This window comes from Punctularia strigosozonata (genome assembly GCF_000264995.1).
Source record: "Punctularia strigosozonata HHB-11173 SS5 unplaced genomic scaffold PUNSTscaffold_8, whole genome shotgun sequence".
NCBI lineage: Eukaryota > Fungi > Basidiomycota > Agaricomycetes > Corticiales > Punctulariaceae > Punctularia > Punctularia strigosozonata.
Window position 1 is genome coordinate 1,240,134 of NW_006767440.1, and position 14,468 is coordinate 1,254,601.

Below are 14,468 nucleotides of genomic sequence, written 5' to 3' on the forward strand. Positions count from 1 at the left end.
CCTTTTCCCATCAGGGCCAAATCGCGTGGACTCGAGACATACTGCACGTTGTGGAGAGCATACCCAATGGCTTGGGAAAAGGCCTCTTCTACTGGGAACCCGGATATCTGAACAATACTGGGTGAGACTACATTTTCGCCGAGGTAGAGTTCTTGCTTCTGACGACGGCTGGCAGGCTCGGGAGCGAGTGCGAAGACGTCCTGCTGTTTGACCAAGACTGGTCTCAATGGCCGACACATGTCTTCGGGCGGGCACGTCCAAGCGTTAACATGTTCAAGGGTTTTTGATTCCGATAGTACCATACGTCTATTGTATTCTATCCCATCCAGTAAAACAAACCCCGGTTCAGTCCGTTCAGTCAAGCAATCCGATCGCAGGAAACACGAGCATGTTACATCAGACGTCGAAGCGATGGAGACAAAGAAAAACGAGATCAAGCCTTAACCATTCCGTATAGCACTTCCTTGTCGTGGGACCTTTCCACGAGCTCGAAGAACAGCCCCTTCTTTTGAGAGAGAAGCTCTTTAGGGGTACCGAACTCTACCAACCGGCCCGAGTCCAGGACCATCTGTATTGGTTGCGTCAGCAAGTTTTATACAACGCCAGAGCTTTGTTGCTTACAATTTTGTCCGAGTCCATGATCGTCTGCAGACGGTGGGCGATAGTAATGATGGTTATATCACTGCCCAAGTTAGTGCGGATGGACTCCTGAATTGCAGCGTCCGTCTCATAGTCTGTACCGATAATTCGTCAGCACGTCTTGATAGTAGACACATTATGCCATCCTCACCGATAGCAGCCGTGGCTTCGTCCATGATCATCAGCTTGCTCTTGCGGACGTACGCTCGGGCAAGTGCAATGATCTGATTCGAATGTTCAATACCAACAGCGGAAGAGCTAGAACAAATACGAACCTGGCGTTGGCCATGCGAGAAGTTCGAACCCCCGGACTCGACTTCGCTATCTAACGTGATGGCCGCCGGGTCTCCTTCCTTCTGCAGCCGGAACAGCCCTGCAGACCGGAGAGCGTCATTCAACGTAGCGTCATCGTGCTCTCCGAACGGGTCAAGATTGTCGCGTAGGCTGCCGGAGAGAAGGTCCGGGTGTTGCGGGATGAGTGTTATATTGGCCCGAAGAGCATCGAGGTTGATATTGTGGATATCAATGCCATCATACAGCACCTGCCCGCCTGTAAGTATGCCACGCAGCAACGCGAGCGTGATGGTCGATTTTCCGGCCCCGGTTCTTCCTACCACGCCGACGCGCTCGCCGGACTTGATGTCGAAAGTGACCTCACGTAAAACCTCGGGAGAATCTTCGAAAGAACTTTGAGTACGGTTCTAGGAACTCTTAGCGAGCCTGCTCCTTACCTACGGCATACCGGGCACTCAGTTTCTCGGCGTGAAGAGCACCGCTGGCTGGCCAATATGCAGGCGGAATTCCTTCTTTCGTTGGCGTCGGTTCGTGTTCAATGTTCAGGAAATCGAGTATGCGCTCCAAACAGTTAGCTGTTGAACGACGCACGCGTCAGTAGGTGGGCCACGAATTTACTGTGAAGGCGACGTACATGCCAACTCGGCATTGTTGGCCATGCGCACAATGACGAAGATTTCGCCAGCAAATCCAAGCACTTGCGATAGCGCATAGCCTGCGTTCCCTGCCCCGATAAGACGTCCGTATACGACTGCAAAAGCCACAGCTGCGCAGAATATATTGCTGAGACCGTCCATACGAACGCCCATCCACCTGTCCATGTCCGCAAAGTTGCGGTTGAGCATAGTGTACCGGTTTATCCTTGCGCTCAGTTGCTTGCTGAAATGCCGCTGAGCACCGTACGCTCTGATAGAGGCTAAATCCCGGTTGAGCTGATATTCAGAGGCATGCCACGAAAACTTACTGAGACCGGCTATGCCAGCACCGAATAAGCTAAGGATCGGCGCTTTGGCAACGCTGTGTTCGCGCTTGACCGCTGCAAAATATGACAAATTGAGCCAACGCGAATCCGTGGCGCACGGTAAAAACGTACACCTCTGCGCCTGGATATAAAATCGTCCGATCCCAAGCGAGACCGTGAATATAGAAAAGCCCGCAACACACGCGCTCCACCCCACTACATACATGATGGAGAAGATCCTGAAGATGGCGTTCACAATCATCACTTGTTCGACAGCATATATTTGCCGTAGGGCATTGTCGACGGTTTGGAGATCCTATGCATGTATCAGGAAGGTCTATACCGAGCGCCCCGACAACCCCTCACCTGCGTACAGCGCGCAATCACTCGTGCAACCGGAACAGTATCCAACCACCTGATGGTGATCAGCGAGAACATATGGCCAGCAACGCAGCGCTTACCGGAAGGTTGAGCTGAAGATGGAAGTAATCAATAGCCGGTGTATAATCTTGGACGCTCGTATCGCTGCACGAAGCCAGAAAATAGCCGCCACAAGTCCAGCTCCAGTTTCCACTAGCGCAAGAAGAGCGTAGCCAATGAGGTATCTGACGATGATGTCACACATGCGTTAGCCCGAGGTAGACTAGACTGGAGAATTGACATACTTGGCTGCTGGCACCTCGGAAGCGTTGTGATGTTCATATTGATTGGACCACAGGCCCAGGTAATAGGGCAGGTACAACTTCAACAGCGAGCTGAAAACCAGAAGGATGGCACGCGAGATCCAGAACGATGGACCCCCGAGGTTACGCAGGTACAGCATGAAGGCCGCCATGCTAACGTTGCCGTGCGCAATTTCCTCCGCCATGATCAGCTTTCCGGCGGGACTGTCGTCCTTCTTGTCCTTGTCCTCTTCGGTTCCTTCCGCTTCCGCGACGGCTTCGGATTTCTCCACGAGTTTCTCTTCCTTGGTGAATTCGACTCGCAAGGCTGTGTCGTGCTCGATCGCTTGCGCCAGAGACGCTTCGGCCGTGACGCGGCCCTGTCCGTCCACGCGGATGACCTTCCTAGCGATCGAGCGTGCAAGTGCTAGGTTGTGCGTAACAAGAAGCACAGTCCGATCCCGGAGCAATTCGCCCTTCAGACATTTCTCAACAACATGCCTTGCCGTGTGGACGTCGAGAGCTGCGAGGACGTCGTCCAGAAGCACCACTTCTGCTTTCGAGTATATTGCCCGAGCGAGGGTGACCCGTGCTTTCTGTCCACCACTACCGGAAGCGGTCCAGGTTAGTGCGGTGCGATGGGCATCCGTATGAGCCTACCTCAGAGTCAGTCCCTGAACGAAAGGCGTGGTAAGCATTATAATAATGCCGAATCGGGAAGCACGACGAACCTTTTCACCAACTTCTGTCTTATCTCCCGCAGCAAACATATTCAAGTCCTGTACGAGCGCACATTGCTCGAGAACTTGTCACACATCAGTACCGCAAACTCGGATGAAGAACCACGCCTACCTTTCTGGTAGCGCTCTTCGTCAAACGGCGAACCAAACACGATGTTTTCCTGCGCCAATTTGGTCAGTCCGATGGCCCCCCTCGCATTGAGATGTACCAACCCGGATGGTCTCGTTCAGCACCCACGTCTCTTGAGCAGCGTACGCAACACCGCCTCCCCGAGGAAGGTTGTACCATGACTGTTCGTTGTTCGGGTGGTAATACATCTCACCTACGGCACCATCAGCGGCTTTCTTCCCAATCGCGAGTCAAAGGCTACCCACCAAGTAGAGCGAGCAAAACGCTCGTTTTCCCGGAGCCCGTCGGCCCAATGACCAAGTTGATCGCGTCTTTTTCGAACAGCAACTCGCCTTCGATGCGCAAGCGGAAGTCGCGCTTCTTCGGGTCCGCTACCCGCGGCTCCGCGCCGGGTCCGCGTGTTTCCCAAGTGAAAGTCGCGTCCGAGAAGCCTATCCTGTCGTCCTCGTCGCGGTTCGCCAACGCTTGCTCATAAAGCTCATTAGTCACGTTCGACTCGGCCGTCGGATCAATGAGCTCCGACTGCATCGGCAAGTCAGCGCAGTTGTACGTTTTTGTAACAAACGACAACCCACGTCGTTGAGGAACTCGCTAATCCGATCCAAAGATACCTTGGCTGCCATTATGGTCAACCTCTTATTCTGAGTCAACTCGACAGGACGAGCTTACCGGATATTATCATGGGAAGCATGAAGGTGAGGCTTTGTATTTGTCCTTTCATGATGTTGAAAACCGAGATAGATGTGAATATGCGCGACGCGGTGAGCTCTTGTTTCATTATTAGGGTCTATTGGGTGTATAACGGTCACTCGAGTGTGCGCAGACCACAAAGTAGTGAGACTGACGTATACGCCGAACGTCGCGAGGATGTTCAGCAAAGGCAAGATCTGCAACATAGCTCAGTCATCGCGTCATTGTACAATAATCGCGCAAACCACCCACATTCTAGCAGTAGCAAAGGTTCGTCAGCAGTTCGTTCGGTCCTCGGGAAGAAGACGCACAACTCACGGTCACGGTGTTTGTCAACAGGAACAACGTCGCGCTCCACTGGACCCATACGAGTTCCTCATCCCTCAGCTTCTCCAATTTTTCGAGCGACCGGTTCTCCCATGCGAAGAGCTTGATCATGCGCACGACGCCCATGAACTGGTTCACGCCCTGGACGCGCTTATCAGACGCCTCCATCTTCTTCTTACCGGATGCCAGAGTAAGCTTGGAAATCCAGGTAGGGATGGGCAAACCGGCGACGATGACGGCGATACCGACGAAAGCACTGAGGTCCACCTCGGTCAGTCAGGCCACTGTGATTTAGGTATCGTTACATACCTCCATCCCAGCAGATTGTAGAGGAAGAACACAGAACCGAAGGTCGCGACGACCGCCTCGACTGTCAGCACAGAACCATCGGAACAGCCTCAGTTATAGTACGAGGACGATGATATACGGTTCACAGACTGAGATATGGCCAGTCCCTTGCTTGCGAGAGCGAGCTCAGGTCGGAGGTGACGAGATTGTTGATCTTCCCGACGATCTGTTTCGCACTCTTCTTCTCGTCGCTCTTTGCCCCATCCTTCTTGTCTTTGGACAAGTCCGCCTCGGACGGTGTAGCGGTCGCGGTGGAGGCCGTAGGACTCGGGCTGCGCTCCGTATCCGATTCAGCCACGGTCGTACTCTCCGTCTCAGTCCCCGTCTCCGTCTCCGTCTCCGTCGCGGATTCACCACCCGAAGTGGAGGCCTCGGCAGATGCGGGCGCTGCAGCTGCGTCCTTTCCCTTGCCTTTATCCTTCGCACCGTCGCCCTCCTTCTTCTCGGCATCTTCCTCGCCCTTCAGCCGGATCCTCAGAGCATGCACGAACACGAGCTGGGTCACGATTGCCTCCGCGCGCACGGTCATCTTCGTCGATACGAACACGTACCACTCCGCGAGCATCACCCAGACCATCGGCGTCGCGCCCATCCAGATCACCCACACCCAGGGCCGGACCCTCGACGCCGTCGGATCCTCCAGATGCTTAAGGATCTGATTGATACCGATGGGAACGAAGAAGGTGGAGCCGGCCTCGAGGAGCACCATGAGTGTGACGAGCGCGTAGTCCCATTTAAAAATGTCGAGCAGGCTCCATATGACGTGTCGCTTCCGTTTGAGTAGGACCGGGTCGATCTTGGGGAAGTCTTTCTGCACGAGGTGGTTGACTTCGTCGTCGGGAGAGAGCGGGGGCAGTTTCTCCGGCGGGAGGTGGTCGTGCCGCGCGGCGTACCAGATGATGGGCGTGAAGTAACTCCAGGTCAAGTAGGAGCCCAGAGAGGCGCTCTCGACGATGTTCTGTACGCGTGTAGAGGGAATCTCAGTGGTCAATGACGTTATACAAGACAGCGTGAAGTCGATCTTACGGAAGATTGAGGACCAGGGATCGCGAGCGGTACCACGACTCCGATCACGAGAAGGGACGCTAGGTGGATAGCGTTTCCCACAATGACAGACTTCCTCGATGGGAGTTCGCCGATGACGGCCAACGGGCGCAAGTCGACGTACGTATATACGCAAACGACGGCGAACAATATCGCGCCGAGATGAGCATCGCTGACCCTCTGCCATCTCCGCGACGCGAAGAGCGAGAGAGCGGCCAGCAAAGACGCGTATGCCTATGAGGAACGCAAATATCAGCAAACAACGCGCATACATCAGCCCAAATGATGGGCGCTCACGTATATGACAGTCGCCAGGATTGGGGCGCGGTTCAATGTGCGTGCAGCGACCGCGAACACCTGGGCGAGCGAGAGGCCGGTGAACGCGAGGGTGCCGACCAGCCTGAGCGCTCGGAGTGCTATCCCAAACCATCCTCCAGATTCAGCGACTTTACCGACGCCCTCTTCGGAGGCAGGATCTTCGGACGCGGGGTCATCCGACGTCGACGCGGCGCCGCCGCTCTCTTTCGAACGCGAGTGCAATCTGAGGAGGGCGAGCAGCGTGAGATGCGGCAAAGACAGCGCGCCGAAGGCGAGCGGGATTAGGAGCAACTGCTCGAGTTTGGGCGCGCCAGACGCGTCGGACACGTCTGCGAGACGCGAGACGAGCCACGACTCCATCGTCGCGGTACCTTGTCAAGCTACAGGGTCCGGATGGATGAGTCTCGAATATACGCTCGCTTCATATAAAACTTGTATGATGAGGACGACTGCGATCAACGAAGAACGACCAGTCAGCCGATGGCCCACGCGGCGCCTTGGATGGGCGCGCTGACGCCGCGCAGGCAGTAGACCACCTCGCCCATCGCCTTGGCTCTATAGAGTCTTCACAGAGCTTATTACACCGCCACCCAGCCCTCGGACCGGAAGCTCCTGGTTTACCGGTTACCTTCAGAGATTTACCCGTACAGTGTAAAGGCACTGCTTGATGCAGCCGCACTGCTTGATGCAAACGACAATTCCACACGAAGGAAGTGTCTGAGAGTTCTGAGATTAAATCATGGGGTAGATTCATGCTTGAATATACTATATCCGAGTTTTCTAACGAATCGAAGGACTCTCTGATTTTCTAAAAATCGTTCACTTTCGCAAACAGGCTGTTTTGAGTATTTACCACAAGATATGCATCCTGTTTCGCTTCCAATTACAATCAGATAACCTCCACAAAGCACCAATGCATTGTTTTATATCTCGGGTGCAGTTTTCATTAGTGACATAGGGTCGTCTGTGGCGGGTAGCAACTCAGAGCCTATCCTGAAGAGCGGAAGGTGATGCACCAACGCACGACGCGCCTTGGGAGCGTGTGAGAGCTTACCGGACGGTGTGACCTGATGTGATGGCTGCATCAGTTGCCGGGGGCACTGCCACTGCATCAACGAACGTTTTCTGCGTGCCAGGCCTCCCCTGGGCGGATCAACCGTCATTGCTCACTTCCGCCCAGATTTCATCCGAAAAAATTTGTGCAGTATGGAAGTAGTAGCTTACATAGTTGTAGGTGGTCAAAAGAAAGAGAATGTGGCATGTGCGAAGTGTAGGAGCCTGCCGGTTTTGAGTGCATCAACCAGTGCCTTTACACTGTATGAGCTTGACGTAAACGGCAGTGTGCTGCTTGGGCGGGAAAATCACAGCCAAAGACAGGGGTTCGGAGGACAGCCACAAATGCTATTTTTGCCTGGTAACCACGGACAGCGAACGCCTGAGACCGCTTTGCGCGTGCATTTGAGATGTGATGGCCGCAGCAAAAACTCTACGCAGAAGTCCTGAAGCCTCCCGAAGGAGAACAAGGTAGCTAGGGTGTTATGCGCGTGCGATCGCGCAAAGACCTATCCAAACTTGAAATCCACGGAGCTCGCGGGTTGATGTACGAGATATGACAGCTAGACTCATAACTTGATCTAGTGTGGACAGAAACCGACGAGTAAAGGACCCAAGCTCAGCCTGTACGCTTGCGACATACCTGCAAGGACAAAGAAAGGATTCTGCGCCCAGTTCATATATTCACAGGAGCCAAGTTACGCTGGATATTCGTGCCCAACGACAGCATTCAGGATTTGACCATGTCATACAATACATCCTTATCGTGCGATTTTTCTACGAGTTCGAAGAAAAGCCCCTTCTTCTGCAAGAGCAGCTCTCGCGGGCTTCCGAACTCTACCAGCCGACCCGCATCCAGAACCATCTGCAGTCGTCAGAAACGGTAGGCATGAGGCAATGTGACCAAGTGAGCGAGCGAAGGAACGCACGATTTTATCCGAATCCATGATGGTTTGCAGACGATGAGCTATCGTGATGATGGTGATGTCGCTCCCCAGATTCGCACGAATGGATTCTTGGATGGCCGAATCCGTTTCATAGTCTATAAACGGAAGGGTTCATCGCTAGGTAAGCTGAACTGCGGGGAGCGATGAAAACAATGGAAAATCACCAATAGCAGCCGTTGCTTCATCCATAATCATTAGCTTGCTCCTCCGGACATACGCGCGAGCCAACGCAATGATCTGTACGATGCAGTCAATAGAATACGTAACACGATAGTAGCGAAGAGAACCGCGTACCTGACGCTGACCATGCGAGAAGTTGGATCCTCCAGCATCCACTTCGCTGTCAAGCGTGATAGCCGCCGCCGCGTCTCCCTCCTTCTGCAGCCTCTCCAGCCCCGCGGACCGAAGCGCGTCGTTCAGCGCCGCATCATCATGCTCGCCGAACGGGTCCAGGTTCTCGCGCACGCTACCCGCAAGCAGGTCCGGGTGCTGCGGGATGAGCGTCACGTTCGCCCGGAGCGCGTCGAGGTTGACGGCGTGGATGTCGATCCCATCGTAGAAGACCTTGCCCCTTGTGATCAGCGCCCGGAGCAGCGCCAGGCTGATCGTCGATTTGCCCGCGCCCGTCCGCCCGACGACGCCCACGCGCTCGCCCGACTTGATGTCGAACGAAATGTCGCGCAGGACGTCCACCGAATCTATGAAACATGCCCCCTGCTCAGCCAGATCGTAGGCGCGTGCCCAAAGCGGGTGATTTACCTGGGCTGTAGCGAGCAGAGAGCTTCTCCGCCCTCAGTGACCCGCTGGCTGGCCAGTACGCTGGCGGTACGCCGTCTTGCTTCGGCTCCGGTTCATGTTCAATCTTGAGGAAGTCGAGAATACGCTCCAAGCTGTTACCTGCCGGCCGTGTCAAGTCAGATCATTCCACACAGACCACAGAGCATCAGCCACATACATTCCACCTCAGCCATGTTTGCAACACGGACGAAGACGAAGACCTCCGTAGCAAAACCGAGCACCTGAGACAGAGCGAAGCCAGCGTTCCCCACGCTGATGAAACCACCGTATACAATCCCGGCAGCGACAATTGACGAGAAGACGGCGCCCAAGCCATCGACTCGGACGCCCACCCATCTGTTGATGTTGTAGAAGTTTCGGGTAAGCACCGTGTAATGGTTGATGCGCGTGATCAGCCGTTCGCTGAAATAATCTTGGGCGCCATACGCCCGTATAGACGCTGCAAAGTAAGTCAATATTCGCAAAGATGCCGTCCGCTCAGGTTAACCACGTACCGAGTCCTACCAGCCCCGCTCCAAATAAGCTGAGTACCGGAGCTTTCGCGACGCTTTGCTCTCGTTTCAGCTCTGTAAGCAGCAGTCGGTCAGGATCACGATGAAAGCACCAGGACTACTGCCAATACCAACCTCGCTGTGCCGCAATGTAGAACCGGCCCACGCCAAGTGCAATGACGAGAACCGCCAGCCCAGCAGCCAGCACACTCCACCCCACAACGTATACAATAGCAGCGAAACGTAGTACGATGTTGACGATCATCATTTGCTGCAGGCTGAATATCTGCCGTATCATCTCGTCCACTGATTGTAGGTCCTATCGACGTGACGCGTTTCAGGTTGGTGGATCCGTGACAAAAGAGAAAAACCTTTGCCTTGGTACATCGAGCGATAACCCTGGAGACGGGAACAGTGTCTAGCCATCTGCACGGGGTGAATCAGGGCCTCGTCTGAACATTTTATGTAATCTCTCACCGGAACGTTGCCCCGAACACAGATTCAACAAGCTGCCGATGTATTTTCCCGGAAGCATGCAACGAGCCATTGAGCCATACAATCCATGCAATAACATCGCTTGCGAGCTGAAACAGGCACAGTATCGCATAGCCACAGAGGTACCTGCTCATGGGTAAGCCACCTACGCGCATGTGAAAGAGCAGTTACACACTTTGAGGCTGGTACCTCGGATGCCTCATGATTCTCATACTCGTTCGACCAGAGCCCAAGGTAGTATGGCTCGTACAGCTTGAACACCACGCCCGAGACGACGAGAGATAGACGGAAGAACCAAAACCACGGTCCGCCCACGTGGCGCAGATACAACATGACGGCTTCCAAGCTGACAGTACCGTGTGCAATATCTTCCGCGACAATCAACTTCCCGGTTGACGCGTCGTCTTTCTTGGTCGTCTGATCTCCAGATTCCCGATCCTGGGCTTTCTGCACTGTTTCCTCCTCTTTCGCGAGCTCTTGACGCAGGGTGTCATCGTGCTCGATGGCCTCCGCCAGCGACGCTTCCGCCGTAACATGGCCTTGACCATCCACACGGATAACCTTCTTTGCCACCAAACGCGCAAGCGCTAGGTTATGTGTCACGAGTAGCACCGTCCGATCGCGCAACAAATCGCCCTTCAGGCACTTGTCGACCACGTGCCTTGCGGTGTGAACGTCTAGGGCTGCAAGGATGTCGTCGAGGAGTACTATTTTCGCTTTCGAATAGACCGCCCGTGCCAAGGTGACCCGAGCCTTCTGCCCACCACTGGAAATGGGAAGTGAAATGAGCATATATTTTGAGTGTAAGCGCCAGCAAGACCTGCCTCAGAGTCAGACCCTACACGTAGTATGAGAGTTAGTATGCGAGCCTGCAGAAAAGGGCTAAATAATGGGTGACCAACCTTTTCGCCAACCTCGGTCTGATCTCCAGCGGCAAACATACCCAAGTCTTGCACAAGCGCACATTGCTCAAGGACTGTTGGGTCTTGTCAGCGTTGTGCGAATACGAGCCCATACAGGATGTAGCACCTTTCTGATACCGCTCTTGGTCGAAGGGCGAGCCGAACACAATGTTGTCCTATCGGTTGGTCAGCCAGAGCTCAACTTGTCGCCGACACGTGATAATATTTTCACCTGGATAGTTTCATTCAACACCCAGCTTTCTTGGGCGGCGTATGCGATTCCGCCTCCCCTTGGAAGATTGTACCACGAACCGCCACTCTGCGGAGAATAATGCATTTCCCCTTCACGGCAGCCAAGTAAACAATATACCTCCATCTTATCTGGGCTGCGCACTCACCAAGTAAGGCGAGTAAAACACTTGTTTTACCCGCGCCAGTTGGACCTACTATCAGGTTCACGGCGTCTTTCTCGAATATTATCTCCTTATCAATCCTCAGTCGGAAGTCGCGTTTCTTGGGGTCATATGCTGCCCCATCGTCCTCGAGCCTATCCCAGGTGAAGACGGCGTCGCAGAAGCCTGTGCTGTTGTTCTCATCAGGGGCAACTAGGGCCGTGGATGGGGCGACGGAAGGGCTCCCATCCTCTGGCGTGATCAATTCCGTCTACCAATAACCGTCTATGGGTTACTGGATAGAGGTCCCGTATGGTGATCAGGACTCACATCGTTGAGGAACTCGTTGATCCGATCCAGAGACACTTTCGCTGCACGAGCTTGTCAGCTTCCTCTTCTGATAACTGATATTGGACATACCGTTCAAGAGCGTAGGAAGCATGAATACCAACTGGCTAATCTGACGTTGCAAAATGGCGAAGACGGAAATGGACGTGAAGATACGTGCAGCAGTCAGCTCCTGCTTCATGACCAAGGTCTACCGTGTACGGGCGTTAGCCGAGACAAGGACGCTGCTTGGATCCGAAGGACTGACATATACACCGAAAATCGCGACGATGTTGCACAACGGTAGAATCTGTACTCAATTCACTTGGTCAGAGAAAAGGCACACCGGGAATCACAGGGTCTCTCACGTTCTACACATCGGAACACGCACATTAGCACCTCTGTCGGGATAGTTTGAGTTCGTACTCACATTAAGCACATACGTCGACAGATACAACCAACCGTTGTAACGGATCCAGCTCAATTCCTCGGCCCTCAGCTTCTCTAACTTCTCTACCGACTTGTGTTCCCATGCAAAGAGCTTGATCATACGGACGACACTCATTGTTTGCGTGACAGCCTGCACACGCGCGTCAGAGACGGCCATCTTCTTGCGCGTCGAGTCCATCATCTGGGTTGCAGCCCAGGCGGGGACCGGGAGCGTGATCACGGCGACTGCAATGCCTACGAATGCGCTACAGTAGGTCTTTAGGCGACCACCAGCGGGGATGCACATGGAGCAGACGTACCTCCAGCCGAGAAGATCGTAGAGGAAAAAGACAGATATGATCGTTGCGGACAAGCCACTGACTGCAAACCCGAGTCGTGAGAATATGTGCGACCCGGCGTAGGTAGAAGAAGCACTCACGCAGCTGCGGGAAATCCCTAGCCTGCTGCATCGCGCTCACGTCCGTCGTGATAATATTGTTGATCCTGCCTATCATCTGTTTCTCGTTCTGCTTCTCATTATCCTCATCCTTCTTGTCTTGCTTCGCCTTCGCGTTATCCGGCACACCACCTTCCGAGGGCGTGACGGTGGCTGAGGATGATGTGGGACTTGCGCTCCGCTCCTCGCTGGCATCTGTATACGTCTCAGAACCTCCATCGACAGTAGATGAAGTTGCTGTTGGGCTGGCGCTCCGTTCCTCCGCCTGTACCTCCGTCGTGCGCTCGCCAGTGCCTTCCTTCTTGCGCTCTTCCTTTCCCTTCATCCGTATCCTCAGTGCATGCCTAAACGCTAACTGTGTCACGATCGCCTCCGCCCTCCTCAACATCTTCGTCGCCAAATACAGATACCACTCCGCCGTGATTGAGTATACCATCGGGCCCACACCGATCCATACGACCCATACCCAAGGCTGCACGGTCGCAGCGCTCGGATCTTCCAGGTAGGTAAGAATCTGCCTGACGCCGATGGGGGCAAGGAAATACGAAACGCTCTCGCAAAGCGTGAGCGTGGTCATGACCGCGTAGTCCCATTTGAATATATCGAGCAAGGACCAGATGACGTGTCGCTTGCGTTTGAGGAGGAGAGGGTCAATTTTGGGGAAGGTGTGGGTGATGAGGTAGGACACATCGTCGTGGGGATCCAGTGGGGGTAATTTCGAGGATGGGAGGTGGCCATGCCGCGCGGCGTACCAAATAGCGGGCGTGAAGTAGTCCCAAGTGAGGATAGAGCCCAGAGAGGCGCTCTTGATCGGATCCTATGAGAATACCAACCTAAACTTGCAAATCAAGGGGACAAGGAACCGAGGGACTGACGGATGATTGGGGACCAGGTATGGCCAGAGGCACGAAGATGCATATGACGAAGAGATAGAGCAGCTCTGAGACGTAGCGATAGTACCAACGTCCCGTTGGGTGTTCGCCGACATCAGACAGGACACGGAGATCAAAATACGCGGAAACGAAGAAATGGGCCAAAAGAACGATGCCTATGTGTGCATCGCTGATCCTCTGCCATTTTCGGGACGAGAAAAGCGAGAACGCTCCCAGTATAGTCGCGTACAACTGATGAAAAATACCGGCTTAGTACATCGGAAGAACGCGTATCCGAAAATACATACGCTGACAGCAGCCGGGAAGACAATATGAAGGTAACAATCCGTGTTGGGGATGGAGAACAACGAAATGAGTGCAGATACCGCATACGTAGCTGTTCCTGCCACCCTGAGTACTCTGAGAAACACTCCAAAAAAACCCCCGGAGTATGCGAGTCTGGTTCGCCATCCTTGTTCCTCGGATACCGCACCCTCAGAAACGTGACGGGGTGTGCAGCGGTAGTGGATGACGAGGTAAGCGAAGTGTGCAACCGATGCTAGGACGATTGCGAAAGGTATGGCACGCAGTACGACGACACTGGGGGCGTCCGACACGTTCATCGTGCGTGCCGAACGAATCCATGTGTTCGCGTCGACGATTGCAAAAGCCGTGTTGACCGGGTTGATCGGTGACTCATGCTTCGCCAGGCTTTGATCTCTCCTGCGCAGCCCTGTAGGTAGGTAGGTAGTAGGTAGTATTAACCGGCGCGATCCCAATACCGGAACAGCCGGACCCCAGGGCCTCGCACTAGTGGCGAGCCGGGACACCCTGGTCTACACGGTTCCCGTCCGCTCTATGAGCCAACACACCGCTTCGACCAGAGTGTGCATAATTACATGAATGTGTATCGTACTGTATACCCTACTCCAGGTGTATCGTACTATCTGTTCTACCCCAGAGTCCTGACCTCTTCAGGCCCCTACCTGCGCTATAGTCGATCCATGTCGGCGCACTAAAAACCCAACCACTAAAACCCAGTGGGAAAAAAGTGGCTGGGAAAAGCATCCTCGATAGACTGAGCAACATAGGTATATGTCAATCATCGGCTTTCAGAAGCGAGGCAGGGGATGCCATCACCAGCGCGGTCTC

At 54.1% G+C, this 14,468-nt stretch overlaps 2 protein-coding genes across 2 annotated transcripts; both read right to left on the bottom strand.

Annotated features, from left to right (window-relative positions):
• Positions 1-22: 22 nt before the first annotated feature.
• On the bottom strand, positions 23-6,677 carry PUNSTDRAFT_104124 (P-loop containing nucleoside triphosphate hydrolase protein). The gene is made up of 25 exons (XM_007385002.1): positions 6,133-6,677; positions 5,818-6,069; positions 4,882-5,749; positions 4,753-4,813; positions 4,435-4,699; positions 4,272-4,316; positions 4,096-4,213; positions 4,002-4,042; positions 3,672-3,948; positions 3,510-3,619; positions 3,409-3,457; positions 3,288-3,361; positions 3,217-3,230; positions 2,560-3,162; positions 2,356-2,499; positions 2,261-2,309; positions 2,027-2,210; positions 1,898-1,969; positions 1,568-1,849; positions 1,371-1,508; positions 915-1,315; positions 791-863; positions 622-734; positions 176-568; positions 23-121 (listed from the first exon to the last, which is right to left on the bottom strand). Exons 1-24 carry the CDS (start codon positions 6,511-6,513, stop codon positions 434-436), a joined length of 4,749 nt encoding a protein of 1,582 aa, XP_007385064.1. The 5' UTR covers positions 6,514-6,677; the 3' UTR covers positions 23-121; positions 176-433.
• A 1,245-nt stretch (positions 6,678-7,922) lies between these two features.
• Positions 7,923-13,950, bottom strand: PUNSTDRAFT_88694 (P-loop containing nucleoside triphosphate hydrolase protein). Its single transcript, XM_007385003.1, has 24 exons — positions 13,625-13,950; positions 13,320-13,568; positions 12,427-13,261; positions 12,308-12,368; positions 11,989-12,253; positions 11,827-11,871; positions 11,652-11,769; positions 11,562-11,602; positions 11,238-11,502; positions 11,072-11,181; positions 10,967-11,015; positions 10,840-10,913; positions 10,762-10,775; positions 10,113-10,703; positions 9,920-10,063; positions 9,814-9,868; positions 9,578-9,761; positions 9,446-9,517; positions 9,109-9,390; positions 8,913-9,050; positions 8,448-8,851; positions 8,318-8,390; positions 8,136-8,248; positions 7,923-8,071 (listed from the first exon to the last, which is right to left on the bottom strand). The coding sequence occupies exons 1-24, from the start codon at positions 13,937-13,939 to the stop codon at positions 7,937-7,939; spliced, it is 4,632 nt and encodes a 1,543-aa protein (XP_007385065.1). The 5' UTR covers positions 13,940-13,950; the 3' UTR covers positions 7,923-7,936.
• Between the last annotated feature and the right edge of the window lie 518 nt (positions 13,951-14,468).